The sequence below is a fragment of the Bombus vancouverensis genome, chromosome 18 (assembly GCF_051014615.1).
Source record: "Bombus vancouverensis nearcticus chromosome 18, iyBomVanc1_principal, whole genome shotgun sequence".
In the NCBI taxonomy this organism is placed as follows: Eukaryota; Metazoa; Arthropoda; class Insecta; order Hymenoptera; family Apidae; genus Bombus; species Bombus vancouverensis.
Genome location: NC_134928.1, coordinates 3,686,979 through 3,708,745, shown reverse-complemented (window position 1 = coordinate 3,708,745; position 21,767 = coordinate 3,686,979). Strand labels below are relative to the sequence as shown.

At 36.6% G+C, this 21,767-nt stretch overlaps 2 protein-coding genes across 7 annotated transcripts in view; both read left to right on the top strand.

The window, feature by feature from the left end:
• LOC117160393 (adhesion G protein-coupled receptor E3) overlaps positions 1-21,767 on the top strand; it is a 75,206-nt gene that overhangs the window by 24,700 nt on the left and 28,739 nt on the right. Inside the window, exon 1 of one of the 6 annotated variants that reach the window (XM_076626376.1) lies at positions 13,280-13,446. The exons of the other annotated variants lie outside the window; for them this stretch is intronic. Coding sequence (XP_076482491.1) covers positions 13,418-13,446 — 29 coding nt within the window. The 5' untranslated portion in view covers positions 13,280-13,417. Of the gene's footprint in view, positions 1-13,279; positions 13,447-21,767 lie in introns of those variants that run through there. 6 annotated transcript variants of the gene reach the window in all.
• LOC117160392 (uncharacterized) lies at positions 13,461-18,700 on the top strand. The gene is made up of 2 exons (XM_076626370.1): positions 13,461-14,807; positions 14,924-18,700. The coding sequence occupies exon 1, from the start codon at positions 13,540-13,542 to the stop codon at positions 14,797-14,799; it is 1,260 nt and encodes a 419-aa protein (XP_076482485.1). The 5' UTR covers positions 13,461-13,539; the 3' UTR covers positions 14,800-14,807; positions 14,924-18,700.

Genomic DNA, 21,767 nt, shown 5'->3' with positions numbered 1-21,767 from the left:
ACGTGGTGTTGAATATTAGATGCTAAAAAGATTGGCGAGACAATGATTGTTACTGGACGTTTTTATTTTATTTACATAAACAAAATCGAGTCCGACGAATAAATTCATTGCTGAAATTGAAAAAGCTTCGATTAGTTTATAATAGATTAGATTACTAGATAATAACCTATTTTAACGCGATTAGTCTATCTTTATTAGTCAGCCATGCGCATACTGTTGAGCTTAATGCTTCTCGTCGCGTCGGAATCCCCCTACTAGTTGGAGGTGGTGTCTGATTACATTTGACATGTTGTAGCGCACAAGGTAGCAGATCGCGTGAAATTTCCACAAGGATTAAGGATCAAGGATATCCACGAGTATAATGAAAACCGTCTTCATCGTCTGTCTTTTCCCCTTCCAATTTTGTTAAAACTTCCTTTCGCCATGTATAAGATCGTGAAAGGATAGTCGTTAAAGTAAGCCGATTTACAGGTTAGGTTTAAAAGAATAAGCCCCATGTTATCCTTACATAGCGAGACGGCTGGGCGGGTGCAAATAAATTCCCATAAGCAGAACAACTGAAGGGATTCTAAGATCTGAGTTGGAACTGGAACCTGTGAATTTTGAATGAATTTAATATTTATGTACATGCCATAACACATATACGTTCACATTATACGATTTATTATATAAATTTAACCATTTCAATTTAATGGAAAGGCACTTGTCTTTTTACAAGGATATGCACTCAGATATCCTCGTTAAATCCTTTGTAAATTAGCTCGTAGTAAGGTGAAATTTAGTTGGAAACTTTTCGACAAAATGCCAAGAATTTTGTGCCAAAGTTAACGAGTTGGAGAATTTGCAACGAACGATGAAGCAACAGCAACAAGTTTACGTAACAGCCAAACGTTGAAACATCGCTGATGAAAAATCTGAAAAAGATCTACCGTAGAACAAGTGCAAAGTTTTGCAAAAAAAGATCGCATTTATTTTATATAATCAAGCCGTTTTAGCGTTTTAGTTAGATCAATTGAATTGTAATTCAATTAACCATATACCATACTGAAATTACAGTGAAACTGATAATTATTTAAGCAACAGAGTAATATGCATATATTGGGTTGGCAACTAAGTAATTGCGGATTTTGTCATTAGGTGATATTGACAAAATCCGCAATCACTTAGTTGCCAACTTTGGCAATTTGAAGGGACTTTATGTTTGTAGGAAAACAAGTTAATCCGTGCATCATGGAAGGCATATACGCGAGTTGGTCTAATTTCAGGAACCTTCTAGGTCTGTAAATCCTAGCCACGTAGAGTGCGGTTTATGCGTGCTACTAAAACGACAAGCAGTTGGTGGCTCGTTCGTTTCGTGACATCGTGAAACCGTAAGCGGCTTACGATCCCTTTCTTCACCCCATTTCAGCTTTCCTTTGGGATTCACCTTCGTCATCCTCTTAATATCAAGCCGTCCAGGATATTAGGCGTCGTTTTAATATCGCCCAGAGAAATTGTGCTTGCTCGACAGCTTTATGCTCCGTTGCCTTCCATTCTTCCCTAATTAAGAGATCCTTAATTTAGCAATGAAATTCCGTTGATAGCGAAAACGGTTATCTGAAATATTCCTCCTCATTTACCATTCTGCGTATTATTACTTCAAACATCAACAAAACTTACATTGCTTTTTTCTGCTTTGTTTATTAGATTTCCATCCTATCTACTGTATCCTACAAGATAAAGGATCAATTAGATTGGCAAATCTTCAGAGTTTAACATGTTCCTCAATGTTTTACTTGGCAAGAACTTTCTATTCGCTTGGCAACTAAGTGATTGCGGGTTTTGTCATTAGGCGGTATTGACAAAATCCGCAATCACTTAATTGACAACCTAATATCACAAGAATTGCTGTTCTTTGTTGAATTAAAGGAATCGCAGAAAAGCTTATGGAAGGTTTTCCATTGAGTGGAAGCAAATGTCATTTACACTCGATTTAGGAGTTGAAACTCCGTGCCACGCAAGCTGAAAAAGAGAAAACGAGAAGGCAGAGACAAGTGATGAATTTTTTCGATTCGGTTCGATAAGCTGTCAGGAATTGATTTTGATGGATCGAGCAAGTACGCTGAAAGCAGGGTAACCGCTGTTGACGTTCAAAAAGAGATCTCGAAGGAGCGGTGACAGTTGGCCCTAAATAAAACTGAGACCACCTCTGGATCTCTCTAAGCATACGTACATGTACCTATGATGTATACAATACAACGGTTCACGTCACAAATGTGTATGTTGGGCAGCTTATATTTCTACTTTATCTGTTCTAAAATTACCATTCTTAGAATCCTAGCTTAGGACATGTTATATATTTCAAGATGACTTTCATTCGAGGATATCTTAGAATTTGTTCATAGTATATATTTATTGTTAAGAACTGTGGATCTTAATTGCCGAAATAAAAGTAAAAGAACATTAGGGTTACACTTAGAATTCATATTAAAATAGTTCTAGATTTATTTAATAAAGGATTGCCAGGATCTTCGTCGATAACATTTGCACGCGTCTCAGCACTCTCTTTGTTTCACCATCTTCCATACCACACTGCCAACGTAACAGTTATATTCAGCTGTTTTTCGAGACGCCGCGCACACACATACTTCACACACTCATATTCATATACGTGTGTCACTACTACGCGGCCAATCTCGTCTAGCACACAAAAGTATACATATCTCAATATTTATACTCCTACTAAGGAAATATTTCAATCTTTGTCCTAATATTATATTTTCTTGCTGTAATTCTTTTTTGGCTTCTTCGCCTCATTTTTTTATTACTATCAACTTTCCCTCTCTTGGGTACATTAAGATTCTCATTGGTTGATCAAATTTTCTTCTCCCTCCTTGTAGTAAAATGCTTTTTCAAACGTAGCATTATTTCTGTCTCGAAATTTCACCACAGGAGGAAAGTATTGCCCAAGAAAGCTCGTAGAATAGTGAATTATCTTTCACTACTGAACCGAGATATACGTTACACGCAGAAATAGTTGATATCGGAGAAGAATCTTTCGGAAGGTCTACGCTAGTGTCACGTAGGAGACACAAGAAATCACGAAATTGACAGATCACCGGTGATCTCCTCGCGTGGCAGTTCGAACGTTTCACAAATAAAGTAAAGAATTGAACTAAATATATTTAGTAGTAAAATTTATTGTACGAATCCAACAGAGTGACGGCTCAGTGTTTTTTTTTTATTATTATTAAATTTGTCCATTTGGTAAATTTTTCTAACCTAATTGCTAAATAACATTTGGGTGGTTACCTCCAGCGGGATGCCATCTTCGAGTTTGACTATTTTATTTCTTTAGTGAAGTCAGTGAGGTGTTTTCTTTTTAGTCTTCGTTCAGAGTATTAGAACAGAGAATGTCGAGAGCTGATTTTAGGAATGTTTATATACTATAGGTTTGGCTCCTATGGAGGGGGTGTCGCCGGGGCCTAGATCAAAGATGGCCACTGTTACTGTTTTCTCACACTGGAACACTCTCTCTATGTTGTTGTTTCGATGGCCTGCGGGACGTTCGTTAGACGCCCTTTGTTTTTCTATCGCTATTTTATGGCTCTGTAACACTAGAAACAACAAACCACTATTTTGATCAGCATTGTAATATTCTATTTCAATTTAGAATCGTCATATTTTGATTTTTACAAGGCTATCGTGTACTTTCACCGGCTCGTGACAATTCACACTCGTGCAAATATTAGGTTGGCAACTAAATGATTGCGGGTTTGTCAATACCACCCATTGACAAAATCCGCAATCACTTAGTTTCCAGCCCAATAAATCGGCAAGGAAACATAAACCGTTGTGTTGTGCCTTAAAAAACTAATAAATCGAGCTTCCCTAAATTTCGACTTTGATTTCCCAAAGGAAAGCTGTACTTGCCATCGACTTCTTATCGATCGCGTTCTCTCTCTCTCTCTGTCTCTGTCTCTGTCTGTCTGCCTCTTTATGTTCAGTTCGACGCAGCTCCTATGTAGACCAGTGGTTCTTAATCGTATTGACATTGGCACGATATTGCATTCGATTGCTTGCGGTATTTATCGGAATTAAACAACAAATTAATGGTCCCTTGTATTATTTATTTGCTTTTATATTGTTCCGTTATATCTTGTAATTCCTTTCACATATAAAACACATTTCGTTATGTAACATTTATACATAGAACATACTTATTATACACGATTCAAATATTTATGAAAAGTAACTTATTTGTGTATATGGACATATATATATTTTCTAAAGTATATTTCGCATAATGTTAGAATTATTTAATGGAGGTATTGTATTTGTAATGGAAGAACCACTGATAGATAATAGATGGTGTTGTAGCGTCCTGAGAACACTTTGTACAGCTCGTAAAGTGTTTCACGATTGAATTAGCTAGTATGCATCGATATCTGGACGAAAACGCCCTTTGAAGGACTAGGCTGACGAGCATACACTATTGGGTGTCCTTTTCTACTATTATACTCCGTGGTTTCAAATTACTCCTTGTGGAGCGACAACATATTTTGTTGATCTCTTTTTTCAACGTAAAGTATCAAAGCGACTTTTTACAGTCCTTTCAATGCTTTTCATGAACACACTGATACAGTTGCAAAAGTTGTTTTGCTTTAAGCAGCCTTTTGACACGTATCTAGTAACGTAGAAAATTTCGCCTGAGAAACAGGAGTTGCTTCTAATCTCTGGCTGCTTTTATTTTAAACTCGCAGGTGCTCGCATCTCAATGACCTCTATGCGTCGTTTTATACTCTAAACTCTTTGCAAACTCTTCCTTTTTAAGTTCTCCTTTGCTGTTATGTTGCTAGGTTTAAATTGATGTTAGCTAGTGGCTCACAACGTCGAAAGTTGTTGCCGGTATTTTAACATCCATTTTATCCGTTTCTTTTGATGTGAAAATTTACGAAACTACCGCGATAAGTTTTTGCACGATAAGTATTTTGTAGCAATAAGCTTGGGAATTTCGCCGCGAAAATTGCCTGCATACTGCATATTGCATTCTGCATACTGCATACGATGGAAAATGTACGGCACGAGAGTTGCATTGCATATTCGAAATAGCATATAAGATTGCACTCTCGCCAACCTTATTTCCTAGCTGTGCTTCTTCTAATAAAATGATTCAAAATGCCACGGAATATCTTACTAGCTTCTGTGTCTCGTTCTCTTTCCATTCTCTCAAGTCCTTTTATATCCTTCGCGCCCCTTCATAAACATTCCAATTGTGAATTTAATCGCAAGGCCATCCTTCTCGTAGATCTATTCAATTCCTTAAGATATTGGGTTGACAACTAAGTGATTGCAGATTTTGTCATTACCACCTAATGATAAAATCCGCAATCACTTAGTTTCCAACCCAATACATCGATATACATATGCATCTCTGATACAAAGCAATCGCGTGTTTCGCTTACATACACGTACATATGTATCTATTTGCGTTGCATGAGAACGATAAATTTACTTTCATTTACTTTTCGAATATTTCTTCAAATGGCGCGTCTCTACGTTATACCTGCGAATTAAAAAGTAATTAATTATACAACCGAGCAATTGTTTGTTCTTCCAATTACTATTATACTATTGAGATACTATTGAGATATGTGTAATTTTGTGTGCTACGCTAGCTCAGCCGCGTAGTAGTGACACACATATATGAGTATGAGTGCACGGCGTCTCGTAAAACAGATGAATGCAACTGTTCCGTTGGTAGTGTGGTATACAAGATGGCGAGACAAAGAGAGCGGTGAAATGCGTGCAAATGTGTATCGACGAATATCTTGTCAATCACACATCAAATAAGTCTGAAACTATTTTGATATTAATTCTAAGTGTAATCCAAGTGTTCTTATACATTTATTTCGGCGATTAAGATCCACAATTCTCAACATTTATGAATCTTAAAAAGAAATATTTGAATAGCTGGAGCAAAGTTGGTTCCTTCTGTCGCTGCGGCTATTGGGTTGGCAACTAAATGTTTACGGATTTTGTCATTAGGTGGTATTGGCAAAATCCGCAATCAATTAGTTGCCAACCCAATATTTCGTTTTATCGTGTTAGAAATTTTGTTCGTCTTTGTTTATATGAAAACTCTCAAATTTTAAAGTTATTATTGAGATATGTGTAATTTTGTGTGCTACGCTAGATTAGCCGTAGTAGTGACACACATATATGAGTATGATACACAGCGTCTCGTAAAACAGATGAATGCAACTATTTCATTGGTAGTGTGGTATAGAAGATGGCGAGACAAAGAGAGCGGTGAAACGCGTGCAAATGTGTATCGACGAATATCTTGTCAATCACACATCAAATAAGTCTGAAACTATTTTGATATTAATTCTAAGTGTAATCTAAGTGTTCCTATACAATTATTTCGGCGATTAGGATCCACAATTCTCAACACGTACGTTTTATCCTTGAAAGACGTCTTTTGTAGGCTGACGTATGTAGAATATGATAGATCAATTTTTTCGATAAAAGCTTCAGTACCTGGAAGCATTGCATCCTTTCCATAATACGAATGTTTAGAATTGGTTGCTTTCAAGTGCGATCCAAAAAAAGTTTTCTCAGAGAAAATGTTTCTTCTTTCTAGTCGCGTTCATTTACGAGATATACAGTCTAAGAATTTGAGAGATTACGATCGCTCGTTATTTCTTATCGATACAAATGTAATAGTAGAGATTGATCGCCTAACGTTTGGCCAAGTGTCGCGGTTTTCATGCGACGGATTTATATTGCGCGGACGAGACACGTACACATATTTGTATAGTTTTATTTCACTTCCGTTTACAATGCTTTTTCCTGTCTGGTTATTCTCGCGTACAGTGGATCGTTAAAAAAACCGTGTCAATAGCTAAACTTTGATAAATCCGCTACCGATTGTATATCGAAAGATACGTTCTGTGTAAATGAAATACTTTTTTCGTTCAATATTTATTCGAAACATTTGGAGCACCTTCTCCAACCACCGCTTCAATTATTCTTCTCCGTCACTTTCGTCGAACGTTTCCCAAAACCAGCTGTTTTTAACGTTACCGTTCTAACAAAAACATACAAAAGTTGAGTTTTCCTTTAAATTTAACCGGCCATTTTCTCGCGATTTTCCAGCTTACTGAAATGTATAGGTTACGCGTCAACGAGCCTGTACCACCTCGCGAGTGGATCCGACGTACAAAAATAAAAAAAAAAAAGAGAGAAAATAATTCGCAGAACTTCCCTCCCCTTTGACGTCGTTTTCCAGTTGCAGTTGTTCTTGTATGACACTGCTCTTCTTTCTTCTTTCGTTCCTTCCTTTTCCGTAAGAAGCGCTCGAGATGATCAGTTTCAAGTTTCTCCGAAACTTTGAAAAGTTACACGATCCGTTCGATGTATCGAGCATTATCGACTTATCAATGCCGTGCTTTGAAATCACGAAAGACGATACGCGCGATCGTCGAACTCAGCACACAAATTACCGGAATCACTAAACGATACTCGTTCCCATTTACATCGAATAATACGCATTTATTGAGTTGGCAACTGGTGGTACAAGCGGAAAGGGGGTGATTCTACGCGAAAAAAGAAGTCGAAAATATAGAATAAAAATTTTCCATTTGAGGCTTTGTTTTCGAGAAAATCGACTTTGAATTTCCGCTCGGTACGCGTCACTTTATCGCGTCTCGTTGTAACGTATCCCACTGTAGATCGTTGTCTCGATGGAAAAATTAAAAAAAAAAAAATTTTTTTTATTTTATATTTTTGACTTCTTTTTTCGCGTAAAATCACCCCCTTTCCGTTTGTACCACCAGTTACCAACCACCCTGTATCTACGTACATTGATACGGATTGGTTGTCTCGCATAACCTAATTTGCATAATATTGCACATCTCGCGTCTCTAACTTCACGTCATTCGCTGTATATATTCAACAATTAATCCGCCACGTTCAGTAAATTAGAAGATATTTTCACAATGCGTTTGTTTATTCATGCAAAAATGTTGAATAATTCAGGTGCGTCGAAGGCCACGACGCGTGAAGGAAAGTTCTCTATTTTCATTGAATTATGTACAAGATGAATAATACAAAAGGACGAGGAAGAATAGTTGATGTCTTCTATATTGCCTTTTGCGCTTAATAACCATCATCGTTCACCGTCGGTAAAGTAACAATCGTGCGTTATTCGTGTAGTTGCAGAACGTGAATCAACTAGATCGTAATGAGAATTTAATGTTGAAACGGCGAAGCATATGGTTGGTATAAGCTCCGCCGATGACAAATAGATGTTGCGTTGGGGGAAATTTGGATGTCTGTTCGTAGACGAAGAAGGGATTCGCTGACCTTTCGCGGAAAGATCGATAACGGCCTTCTTCGTTGTTTCAACATGTCACTGTGATAATGTACTGCGTATCGAACTCGTCTAATTTTCATCTATGCGAGCTGCGATCGATCACGGGTCAAGGATAATAGGTTATTCTTCTTTTTTATCGATTTTCCATAGTCATGATAAACACGGTGGAAGAAAAACACACGCTTGCTTTTCTCCTCGATGTTAAATTTCGCTTGAAAAGCACACTAAATCTTATCGAAAACGTTTTGGGAATCCAGGCCATAACTTGAAATATTCTCGTAAAATTTCCCACGCTTCTCGCATAATTTTATTTCCAACTTTCCCTTTCCTCCGCTTCAACGCACACAATGTCGCAGAATTATTTCATCGTGACAATTTGACCATCGAATATGTATTTCCCGAAACGAAGACGAAAGAAAACACGCGTTTTGATTATGCTTTTTTTTATTTCCAAAAAATACGTAATTCGGAAATTTTCCCTCGAAAAACTTTTAATCGAGGTAAGTTAAGCGACCAGCCTGAGGTAGTTGACAGAAATTGGAGAAACAGGTCCTCGTTAAATCGAAGCGCTCATCCAGATTCCTACGATCGCGTGTATCCAGTTGGCGATGCAAACGTCGAACGAAGCTGCTCAAAGATTTCACTTTAAACATTTATTCGCGTCTCTGTATGTCAACTGAAAATCGCAAGTTGCACGGAATTTCTTCAACATTAATGAGAGCGGAAGAACACCGTAGCATCGCCGGGCGGATATTTACGACACGATCCTTGCAAAAGACAGTTCTCATTTTTCACGAGATTTTCTCATTAAAACTCAACGCCAGCGTTTAAGCGCTTTTTAGCTTGGCATATTTTACTTTCCTTAATGATTATTCGCATATATAATATATACATACGTACGTGAGCGGCAGAACTAAAGCGGCAGCGACAGAAGGTCGCCACGAGATAAGTATTTTTTATGGAAATTGGGCTAAAATAATGGTTGGCTGCAAGATTTACGACAGTTTCGCTCGGCTCATAGTTATACGTACCTTGAAATTTTCATATTTTCAAGCGTGCAAAAGTTCTGGAAACACCGTGCATAATCGAGCATTTTGTATACTACATGCAAAATAACATATGCCAATTCATATCGACGTATGCATCGTATGTATCGTCGTGAAACATTACAAACTGTTCTTACTCACTTTGTATCAAAGCTATTTCACTTTTTCTAATTCTTCTTCGCGTCTGCAAACGTTAATGATCGCTAGGATTGAGGTGGATTATTATACGTGTTGCTTTATTAAAGAGACGCGAGTGATCAAATTGTAATAATCAGTGTATATTAAAATTACTTTAAATACAAGTACAAGGATAGTGTATACCAGTTGCAATCGTCGCTCGCTCGACGCTACTGTTCGACTCTACGCTCGCTATTCGACTGTGTGACTGTGTGAACGTCCTAGAGGGCACGTTCGTCTATTTGTATCGACCGATGGTGTTATAAAAAGTTTGAATGTGACTCCGGTTGACGGTTAGAAATAACGGCGATAATATTCTGCCCGGAGTTTATTTACTTTCGAAACTAACGAACCAAAACAACGTTGGTGTTCCAAAACACAAGAATATGAGTCTCTGTCGATTCTAATCTTCCGTTGGCTCATGTGTCGCTACAGGATCTTTAGACGTTGATTATTTCTTTTATCAGGTGTTGTTCGGTAGAGTTAAATATGTTAAACGTTATGCGAATATATTGACCCCTTGACGTACAAATAAAATAGAATTAGATACGTGCGAAGAATACTATTTAATTTGGCTCAACTGAACAGTTATAATGCAAGCTTAGAAACAGGATATTTTATTTCGAAATTTACATCGTTGTATAATATTTAATCAGGTTGATATATAACGTTAATGGACAGTAGTTAAGTAACATTATAAAATAATAAATGAATAATTCTGTGAAGTATGATACGTTTGAAAACATTTTCGAATATGTAGAGGAACTAGACATTTTTTACACTGCCAAGTTGTTTCGCTTCTTATACTATTTTTTACGCACACGTGGCATCTCTTTGCAAGATGTTCCTTTTTATTAGTCGAAGGTACGTGTTCAGGAAAATGTATCCAATGTTTTGCCTGTAGCCGAGTTGGCCACTCACTTTGCGACGGTCTGCCGCGTGTCGAATAATTGGGAAGAGACAAATTGTGTAGCATATCTCCTGCGATATTCAATAGTGTTGTAGTAATTACTTCAAGAAAAACTCTACAATTTTCCTTTTGTATACCCGTCACCTGGAGACCGCTGTTACGAAGAGAATAGAATTTAGTGAAACAAAAGATACTCTAAATAAGGAGAGGTGCATATTATTGTGCCCTTGAATATAAATTGTGTTTTGGGTTACAAGGTGTAGAAACAAAAGAGCTATAAGTAGGTTTCTATTGCTGTTTCTTGTAGCCTTCAACTATAGCTACAAGTTTATCTTTTTGCTAATGTCTTTTGTATATATGATATATGAACGTGCTCCCTATCATAGCTTCTATTGTATTGTAACACTGAAAGAGTGAGGTTATGGATCAGCATACATTATACCTATATTTATACCTTTATTTATTTCAATATATTTTTCTAATAATAAATTCATCCACTCGTTCCTCTATCAGTTAACCTCGACAATATCATACATTAAATTAATAAATAATGATAACAATTTATTTCATTTTAACCTCATACACTGTACCTGTACTTATACTTACTTCAATATATTTTTCTTTTACAAGTTCATCCACTCTTTTTCTCTCTTTCTATCAGTTAACCTGAACAAATTGAAAATTTACAATCGGTTGTTTTGTTGAATTAGGCAACTTAGAATACAGCACATAAGCGTTATAAATAGCTATGTAAAGCAGATAAAAGAACATTTTAAATAAAACAGAATCGACGCACGATTTTCGTTATCCTATGTCAAGAGGTTAACATTAAAAGGTGAAAATAATCTTCTTAGTTTGCGAGAAAATAGGATTTGTAGCGGCATATGAGTCAGAGGACAGTTCAAATCGTGTTGTTGTTTTGCCTCGGAGTATCAAGATCGTTAGGATACAAGTAATATAAAAACAAATAGACTCCGGGCAAAACAATGTTGCCGCTACGCATAACCGTCGAATAAAGACGAATTTGAATCTTCTGACTCCCCCTCCCCTCCCCACCACCACCAGTATAAATAAACGGACGCAACCGAAGAGAGTTTAGTATCTCCGAGTATCTACGAGCATCTTTCTGTATCTACGAGCGATCTAAGTGTTATCTACCGAGTTATTCGACGAGCATTTATCGAGTATTCAACCGCGATTTTACTTTGCGATTTATACTCTGTACTAACGACTCAGCGATTATAGGCTGTACATTAATTTATTGTTTTTAAATATATTCGACGGTTACGACAACAAACGATAACGATAAACCAACCAATTAATCTCATGGTCAAACATCTTTCATACCTGTCCTCTAGAGATTCTAAAAAAAATATTGCGAAATGGCTCGTTGTTATTTATTATCGGACTAAAATTTAACACTATGTATACTAGCAATCGGTATGCTTGTTTACATGGATGTTTACGTATGAAATCGATATTCCTAGAAAATTGAAAGAATAATCTCTGTTTGTAATACGTATATGTAAATATATAGATGCACGCGTGATAAATTCACCGAACAAACATTTTCCTCCATTCTTTGCCCCCCCCCCCTTCTCGTTCCGTTTGAAACTCACACAGTTTGCTAGTTGGCTGTTCTGTCAGAATACGCTCATGGTGAAAGAAGATAACACGAGAATGTACTCAGCCATATATGATTACTAGTAACTCTCTTCGATCGATCGAAACTTGCTCTAAGATTTTACCGGTATACTCTTGAAAGCACTCGATATCTGGCCCCATTCGAGCGAATCGTTAAACTGACTGCCTCCTGACCTTAATTAATCCCAAGATCCTCGAATCCGCCGCGTAATTTTCCGACTATGCGACTGTGTTCTGGTATTGTCGGTAACTTATTTCGTGAAAAAACTGAAATACATTCGTCATCTTTCGTGAGTATGTAACAACGTCGAGATATATTAGGTTGGCATCTAAGTGATTGCAGATTTTGTCAATGCCACCTATTGACAAAATTCGCAATCACTTAGTTGCCAACCCAATAGATCTGGCTGATAATAAAATCCATTATTATGTTAGTGTGTAATGTTATTTGTTGCGTACGACAACTTCGTACCGCTTTTTCTTCCATTATTAAAATTAAACTCCCTTTATCGTTACTATCTATAGCGCTGCCATCAACTTGCAAACCTAATTCTCGTGTAATTTCCGTTTCTGGAATTTGATAGAGCAACGAATTAAGCGAAAGTGATTTGTAAAAACTGTCGTTTTCTTTGCTATACGATACGTCTAAAGCCGTTACGAGCAACTCGGTTTAGCGAACAATGCAAATAACCAAAAAAAAAAAAAAAAAAAGATACAATCCGACTAGTAAGATAGGAAATGCAGGTGCCATTGATTCGATAACCTACTTGCTACCAACCAGCCTACATGACAATGACCCTTTAGACTTTGACCTTACCTTCGCACATGGCCCAACACCAAATATTCCCCATTACGTAGGGCACTCAGGATCCTCTCCTTGCCCCTCAACTCCTACAAACTCAACATATAAAAACTGCGAGCATTCGACCGCGAGACTAGTCTTGGGTACAGTCTTAACTGTGATTTGAACAATTATTTTAATACTTTGTAACTTCGCTACTTCATTGTAATATCGAACTTAATCATTTTGGTGAATAAAAGCATATAAAAATATTAAAGGACAATCTAAGCTCAGCTATTGCTCAGCTCTCCCGTTTTTATCCCGAATTTTACGTGACATTTTGGCGATCCATGATTGGCCAGGATCGTGAAAAGTGCTCGTTGGGAAAACAAGATATCCTACCTACATGGAAAAGGAAACTCTCTTGGGCTACGGGTCATCCTCAACAACAAACTCACAATCCACGAATCCGAAGCCTATAACGTGATAACGGACATTCTATGGAAGTTCCATTTCTACGGATATCAAGGTAAAGCTTGATTCTTTTGTTCAATATAAAACTAGACGTTTTAGCTTTGACAGTCAAGACTCAGACGAAGTAGCAATTTTCGGGGAAAAAGAAATGTCTAAAATATCAACAAGTAAAGACAGTGAAATTAGTTTAAAGCAAGTACTAGACGCGATACAGGAACAGAACGAAATTCACGCGAGAACTACCGCCGAAATTCAACAACAAATTCAAATAATAACCAAACAAGCAAGCGAGAAGAATCAACGCCTCACTAAAGAAATCGAACTGCTGAGAAAAACAGTTGCCGAATTGAAGCTAGGCATTGAAAGTCAAGAAACAATTATAAGCAAAGGTTTTGAATCTGTAAATAACATTATAAAAAAAACGGCGAAATCGAAAAACAGGGATCGTGTACTTGTAGCGAGCGCACCCGAAACTATATTTGACCCTGAAAGCGACAACGATGACGAATTCCAAGACTACAGTGAACCACGCCACCTGACTATGTTATCAGCGAAAGACGCAATAAAATACATTCCAATTTTAAACGGTAACGACGATGTCGGAGTGGGAGATTTTATAAAAGAAGTACGTGCTATGCGAATGCGTTGTTCACAAAAAGATTTATTATTGAAAGCCATTAAAATCGATAAGATAGTTGGTAAAGCTGCGCAAAGTATTCAAAACATACCTATTGAAAATTATGCAGATTTACATGACGCTTTGAGATCCAACGTAGCAGTTGAAGTGACATCTGACGAATACGAAGAACAATTACGCGATTTGAAACAGGGACGCTACGAATCTGTTCAAAGTTTCAATATTCGATTCCGCCGTATATTAAATAAATTTACGTATGCAATAACTAATGAAAATCCACAACCAATTACACGACGAATAATGATTGAAGCCACCATGAGAAAAGTAAGTCGAATTTATTTAAGAGGACTTCGACGCGATATAGAACGCACACTGTTAGCAAGCGAACTATATTCATTGAGCGAAACAGAGAAGAAAGCCGTCGACGTTGAAAGATACCTACGAAAACAGAAGGAATGGAGAAGGGCAGATACTCGACCAACAGCAACGTATAACCAACTTAGTAACAGACCGATGCAGACAAGCAACCGATCATTACCTGCCACACGTAATAATCCAATCAACAAAAATATTTCACCATTTTCTAAAACGAAACGTGTACCACTTGCTGAGCGACAACAAGTAAAATGTTTCAATTGTGGTAAATTGGCACACGTTGCACCGCAATGTCAACATACCATCTCCACGAGTAAACCAGATCGGAACAAGACGAGAACGAGGATCAACAACAGCAAAAAAAACGTTAACTTTGGAGAACCAAAAACAATCTAAGGAAGGGGGTATGTGACAGCGACCATAGCCAAGTTTACGTCATTCCACACTACTTGACAATGAATCGTTGATTTTGACCTGACTTTCGCATATGGCCCAACACTAAATTTTTCCTATTACGTAGGGCACTCAGGATCCTCTCTTTGCCCCTCAACTCCTACAAACTCAACATATAAAAACTGCGAGCATTCGACCACGAGACTAGTCTTGGGTACAGTCTTGGCTGTGATTTGAACAACTATTTTAACACTTTGTAACTTCGCTACTTCATTGTAATATTGAACTTAACCACTTTGGTGAACAAAAGTATATAAAAATATTAAAGGACAGTCAACTTGGTCACTTAGTTGCCAACCCAATACATCACAATTAAATGTTCGAGTAAAATAAATAAATAACTACACACAGTAGCAATTGCAAATCGATTTTTTTTATCACGAATTTTAAGTGACACTAGCAACACTCTCTCGACAACGCAATTCGCGCTCTCTGACTTCTCAACTCACACTGACTGTTATTTCGTCTTTCTCCCTTAGCATCTCTGTTTTTTCTCATAGCCCCACCACGCACGTATTCCGCAACCGTTCGTGGCCAGAATCACGTAGGTCTTTCTTCCGCGTAAATATTCGATTGAAGGACCGACGACACATAGGCTGTTGGTACTTCGGCTTTCTCGCGACATCGTTTATGGTTCGCCTGATATCTTTTAGGTTATTCGTCCACGATACTACATGTATGTACTCATGTATTAGTACCATCTCTTACATGCGTCAGAAAAATTGATACTTTTATAAATATTAATAAAATTATTTTAATATTATTAACAAAATTGGGGAAGATTATAGATTCGCGTTTTAGCATTCAATATTCAAAGGTAATTGCGTAAATATGTATGGTATCTGTGAGATGAATATAAATTTTTGGAAAACATTGATCGGATAACGAGAGTATCCTCCTGGCTGAAAATAAAGTTGGTAGGATGGTTCATAATCGCAGCTATAGGAGAAACGTCTCATTGTCACGCCTTCACCCGCGTGAATGTTACGAAACAAACTTTTCGCGATGTGAATGCAAACTGCCGTTCTCAGTGCCGTTTCACCAAATCCATTTTGCTGCTACACGTTCATTTGTGAAGCGTAGAAATACGGCGATAACGAGCGAGAATAGCTGGCGAATGTAGCAGCTTGCATGAAAGATCTATTGATGATAATATGCGGTTTAGCTGCTTTTCAATTAAAATTTATTCTGTTAAATTCCCGCTATCACAAGCGTTCTATTCACATTTATTAAGAATACGACTGTCAACTGGCGTGAAGGCACGAAAGAAATTAAGAAAACTGTTAGGTTGGCAACTAAGTGATTGCGGATTTTGTCAATACCACCTAATGATAAAACCCGCAATCACTTAGTTGCCAACCAATAACATAATATCTGCGAAAGAGCGGAATCTTGCGTTGAAGCATCCACAGCAATTAAGAATTTGTAAAGTGTTAAAAAAACATCGTGACTCGATAAAATTACGTCTGATTCGCAGCAATAATTGCATTTCGTTCCTCTGAAGTTGTCAGTAACTTGAAACTGCTTCGATCTCGTTTACGTCAAATTATTTGGGTTTAGTCGTTTTCTTTTTATTCTTTTTTCACCAACTACCAGCGCAATAAAGAAAATTTCAAAGTAGAAGGAATTTTTTCGTCGTTAGAAAATAGTTACGAGAAAATAGTTATATAACGAGCGACTTCGATTATTGGCAATTTTGTGGGGCGGAATGAAACCGAAGAACTCGTTAATACAAGAAGTTTCGCCATATTGGCTGAGAATGATACAGGTCGGTCGTGAACAGGTCCAACAACTTACCACGTCCCTGTCTTTCGATTTATATCGTACGTGTATACATAGATCGAATTGTCGACATACTTCAATTTCCAGAGCAGCTTTTAAGCTCAAGTTATAGGAATCTGATCGATAACTATTGGGTTGGCAACTAAGTGATTGCGAATTTTGTCAATAGGTGGTATTGCCAACCCAATACATCACAATTAAACGTTCGAGTAAAATAAATAAATAACTACACACAGTATCAATTGCAAATCGATTCCTAAACTATAGAATATATTGTTTTAACGAAGGTTCTGTAGCGAGAAAGAAATTTGAAACTTCAAAATAGAAAGATATCTTGTTTCACTAATCCTAAAATGTGTGAGTGAACTCGAAACCTAACTGTGTTATCTGTGCCAGAGGAGAGTTGAAGTTTCGAAGTTCTATATATTATTTTTCACGTTCGCTTTATTAATTCATTTCAGGCACGAACAACGAGATCCTTTCTTATATTAATATCTTCATGCTCAAGTTCTAGTTTCTTGTTATCTTTTCCTTTTTCCACGTTACTCCATAATGTATGCTTAGTTTCGTTCAATTTTGTACAAGGTACATTTGAAACCAACAGAAAGAAGAAACTCGTGACGGATTTTATTGAACCGAATACAGCGATAAAAAAAAATTGTATGCTTTTCGGTGGTCGGGAATTTGCGAAGGGTTCTAAGTTTTGGTTGCTTGAAAAGCTGTCCATTTCGATGTACGTGGAACGTCCTTCAACCTCAATGGCTGGCCAACCGTGGACTCGCAATATCCGGCAAAGACGGCATCGACAGCAGAAAATATAAGAGAAAACCGGAGAATTCCAGAATGCCACGATTATTCTGGTTCTTTCAATCTTGGGTAGATCGATTTTATTAAATTCACGATCGTAGGCGTCACTCTCAGCTTCAAGGAAATCTCGAATTTTCTTAAAGACCGTGGATTATCAAATACTTTTTTAGGTTAGGAATCGCATCGATAAATCTACGATAACTTTGAGGCGTAAGGAAATAATTGCAAAATTTTCGAAGAATGTTACAAATAAAATCGTAAAACAGAATCTTCAAAAATTGAGAGAGACGAATTGCGATTGGTTACATGCGAATTATTCAAATTTGATTAAAAATTTTATTCAAAATATTTCTTCAACTATCGCGTTTTATCTTCAGTAAAATTACAGAATTTCTGTTGCGTAAGATATTATTTATTTATTTCTCATTCGGGGTAGAAATGATTTTTTCCCCCAGACATCGACCTCGTCACATGATTATTTTATTATTAAACTATTTTCCGGGAGATCCTTTCTTTTTTTTTTTTTTTTTAATTTCATCGTAGCTACGGTGACATTATAGCAGAGCAGCACGAAACTGTGGCAGATTAAGAATACAATTTGTGCGAATAACATGTAACTGCTCTAAATGAATTACATGGGCTATGGTTTTAAAGAAACGCGCGTTAAAAGTGTACCTTGGTAGTGCTCATTATTTTCATAAAAGCAATAAATTGTTTCAGTGTGACACAGTTGAAACGAGTGCACGAGACCTTCGATCGACATAAACGAGTATGGGGTGTGAAACGCAATGAATAGAGTGAAAAATATGTTTCAATGGTGCAAAACCTCGAACCGTATAAATACATGTTTCTTTATCCATCCGCCTTTTTCTCGCGTGATAACGAGTTGCAAAAGTAAATTCTATTTTATTCCGGCATAAATCCATATTGCGAAAACGACGCGCTACAAGTGGTTTCACAGCCGTTATTATTGAGCGTTCGGTTCAAGCCTTTAATTATAAGTGGGGAGTGTCGCTTGAGCATCGAAACGATCAAATTAGTCGCCATACATAAACTATATATATTGTAGAACGAGATGCTAAATACGTTTTAATATAACCGATATGAGTGAAGTTGGTGCGAATTCGATAACGTTATTCAAAACAATGCAAAATTTTATTCGTATAATTTATAATGAATAAATATAAGAAATAAAATTTTGTTCATCACTAATGTATAGATATCCAATTGAATAAATATTTATTTGAATGAGGAATTATTTGTGTAAGAATTTATCTGTATGAAAATTAAATCGAATAACTTATTCAGATGAGAATTTATTCAGATAATATTTGTTGAAGTAATTATTTCAAGAGAAACTCTACACCTTTTCTTTTGTATATCCGTGACCTGAACACCGCTGTTACAAAGAGGATAGAATTTAGTGAAACAAAAGATATACTGAAGAAGGAGAGGTGCATATTATTGTACCCTTGAATATTAATTTTGTTTTGGGTTACAAAGTCTATAAACAAAAGAGCTATAAGTAGATTTCTATTGCTGTTTCTTGTAGCCTTCAGCGACAGCTACAAGTTTAACTTTTTGGCAATGTCCTTTGCTAGAAATATATGAACGTGCTCCCTATCATATTCTATTATATTGTAACACTGAAAGAGTGAGGTTATGGATCAGCATACATTATACTTATATTTATACCTTGATTTATTTCAACATATTTTTCTATTACAAATTCATCCACTCGTTCCTCTATCAGTTAACCTCTACAATATCATACATTAAATTAATAAATAATGATAACAATTTATTTGATTTTCACCTCATACACAAATACCTGTACTTATACTTACTTCAATATATTTTTCTATTACAAGTTCATCCACTCGTTCCTCTATCAGTTAACCTCAACAATATCATACATTAAATTAATAAATAATGATAACAGTTTATTTGATTTTCACCTCATACACTATACCTGTACTTACACATATAACTTTATTTATTTCAATATATTTTTCTAATAATAAATTCATCCGCTCGTTCCTCTATCAGTTAACCTCAACAACATCATACATTAAATTAATAAATAATGATAACAATTTATTTTATTTTGACCTCCCGGCAAAAAAATGATAGTTACAATTTTTCTAACCACACTTTCTTATCCTACCTTCGCACGCATCTTTTCATACTTTATTCTTACGCTATACTAACTACTTGTCACTGTACTAAGAGTCTATGCTAGAAATTCGTGTTATTCTAAAATTATTTCCACCAGCCACTCCTTTTGCTAATCGTGTGCACCATTTAATCTGTGCTGTTTCTTTCGCCATTTCTTCTTCATCTTTCTCTTCCATTATTCTTTCTATCTAGCTTTTATCCCTTGGAATCTTTAATATATTATGTATAAATCATTATTATGCATAGATGAAGGATATTTTCAAGATTCATTGCCCAACTGTTGTAGCATTTACTTTTATAATTAATATGTTTCAATGTCAGGTTAGAAAATTTATCTTTTCTTGACTAATTAATCATCCGGCAAATTAATAGTAAGAAATGTACTAGTATTCGCACGTGCCTGTACAGAATTAAACAGAGACGAACAATTATTCGTATTATTTTTCAAATATTTCTGCAATCATTATTCGAATAACAAATAATTATTACTCAAATAAAATATTCGGCTAATATAAATTTATTCGGATAATTATTTTCGATAAATATTTGTTCGAAACAATTTGAAAAATGCTTAACTCTAATTGAGAACGTATGTGAAAAATAGCCGATTAGTCACAATATTCCCTCGAGAAAGATAGCTTCGATCGATAATTCGAATAAAAAGATGCCACGTTGGTACCCATAAGATATAGCTATGAACGAGAAAGCACAAAGTGTCGAAAAGCAGATGAAAAAGAGGATTCATTATCCGAGAGAGAAATTGGCAATCCGACGCGGTACCCAATTATTTGATACGATCGAGGGTATTCCGTAATTTTATTCGCCGTAGACGTAAACGACGCGTGTCACGCGATTCAATTACTGAACGAAGTATTATAGTGTCTATAGAAGGGAAAGATGGTATAGGTACGCTGAAAAGAGGAATTCCTTGGTGAATTAGCGGAGCCGTTCTAATTTTCTGGGTGGTACGATTAGTAACGATTCCGGAACGACACCATGTGCCAACGTTTCACACGATTAGCTCTGTAATTTCTGCGTTGGCGCGCTTTCGATCGGATATGTTGGAATAGAAACGGAATACTTTCGTGCACCGCCATTTTGGACATCCTAAATTCACGTCTCGTACAATATACAAATTTTTGTTCAGTTTGTATCTCGACGCGTGTATATTTTTATAGGAATTCTCCATATTTATTTTGTTTTAGTTTACCGAATCACACTGAAAAATTGAACCAAAATATATAAATTGTATCTCAAACAAGTCGTAACTCGTTAAATAATAATATCGTATAATATATAAAATAATATAAAAATAATATCGTATAATAATAATCATTTTAATGGAGGGTAGACAAGACGAGCCAGAGAAACGATTCGCATCGTGATGCATCCGATGAAATCAGCAAGGACCGAGAAGTGGAGAAATATAAATAACTGCAAGCTTTCCGACTCGTTCTAAACTCGTTCTAAATTCAAGCAAGCGCGGTCACTTTACTCTCCTTTTTATGCGTTTCGCTGTCGTGTCACGTTGTTACTTTATGACCGTTCCTTTCGCGTGGTTCGCTCGTTCGCACCTTCTTCGGCTCTTTCGAGAACCGCTTCCGACGGCTTATCGTTATTCCGACTATGCCTGGTTAATTGCACTCTTTGTCCGCTTATCAACGCGGTCACGTACGATAAGTGGAAAACGTCGGGCTTTTTCCTCAAACCCGATATTCCGCAACCTACGATTGCTCTTTTCCGTGAATCAGCTTTTCACCAACGTGCTCTTTTCAAACGTTACGCAGCTTACTGAGTTCGTGCTTCTCTCGTTTACTCCCCTTTTTCGCGCACAATCAAAGTTTCTCAAAGTAGATGGTATTTGTAGCATAGTAGTAGTTGTCGAGCAAAAGCAAGCAGACGAAAATCCTTTACTATACGAATTTGAAATCAAACGGTATACGAGATGGCAAAAGAATGTTGACGATGATAATGTTGTTTATAGCGATTAGGAAATTCGATACGATATTAGTTTATACAGCGACGAACATTTTGCAACTTTGCCAATCGAAAAAACTCTCTTTGCAACGATTGACCGGGGAATTGGAAAATACGTATATCGTGTAAGCGGATAAAACGAGAGGTGATCAATGAAAAAAATCCTA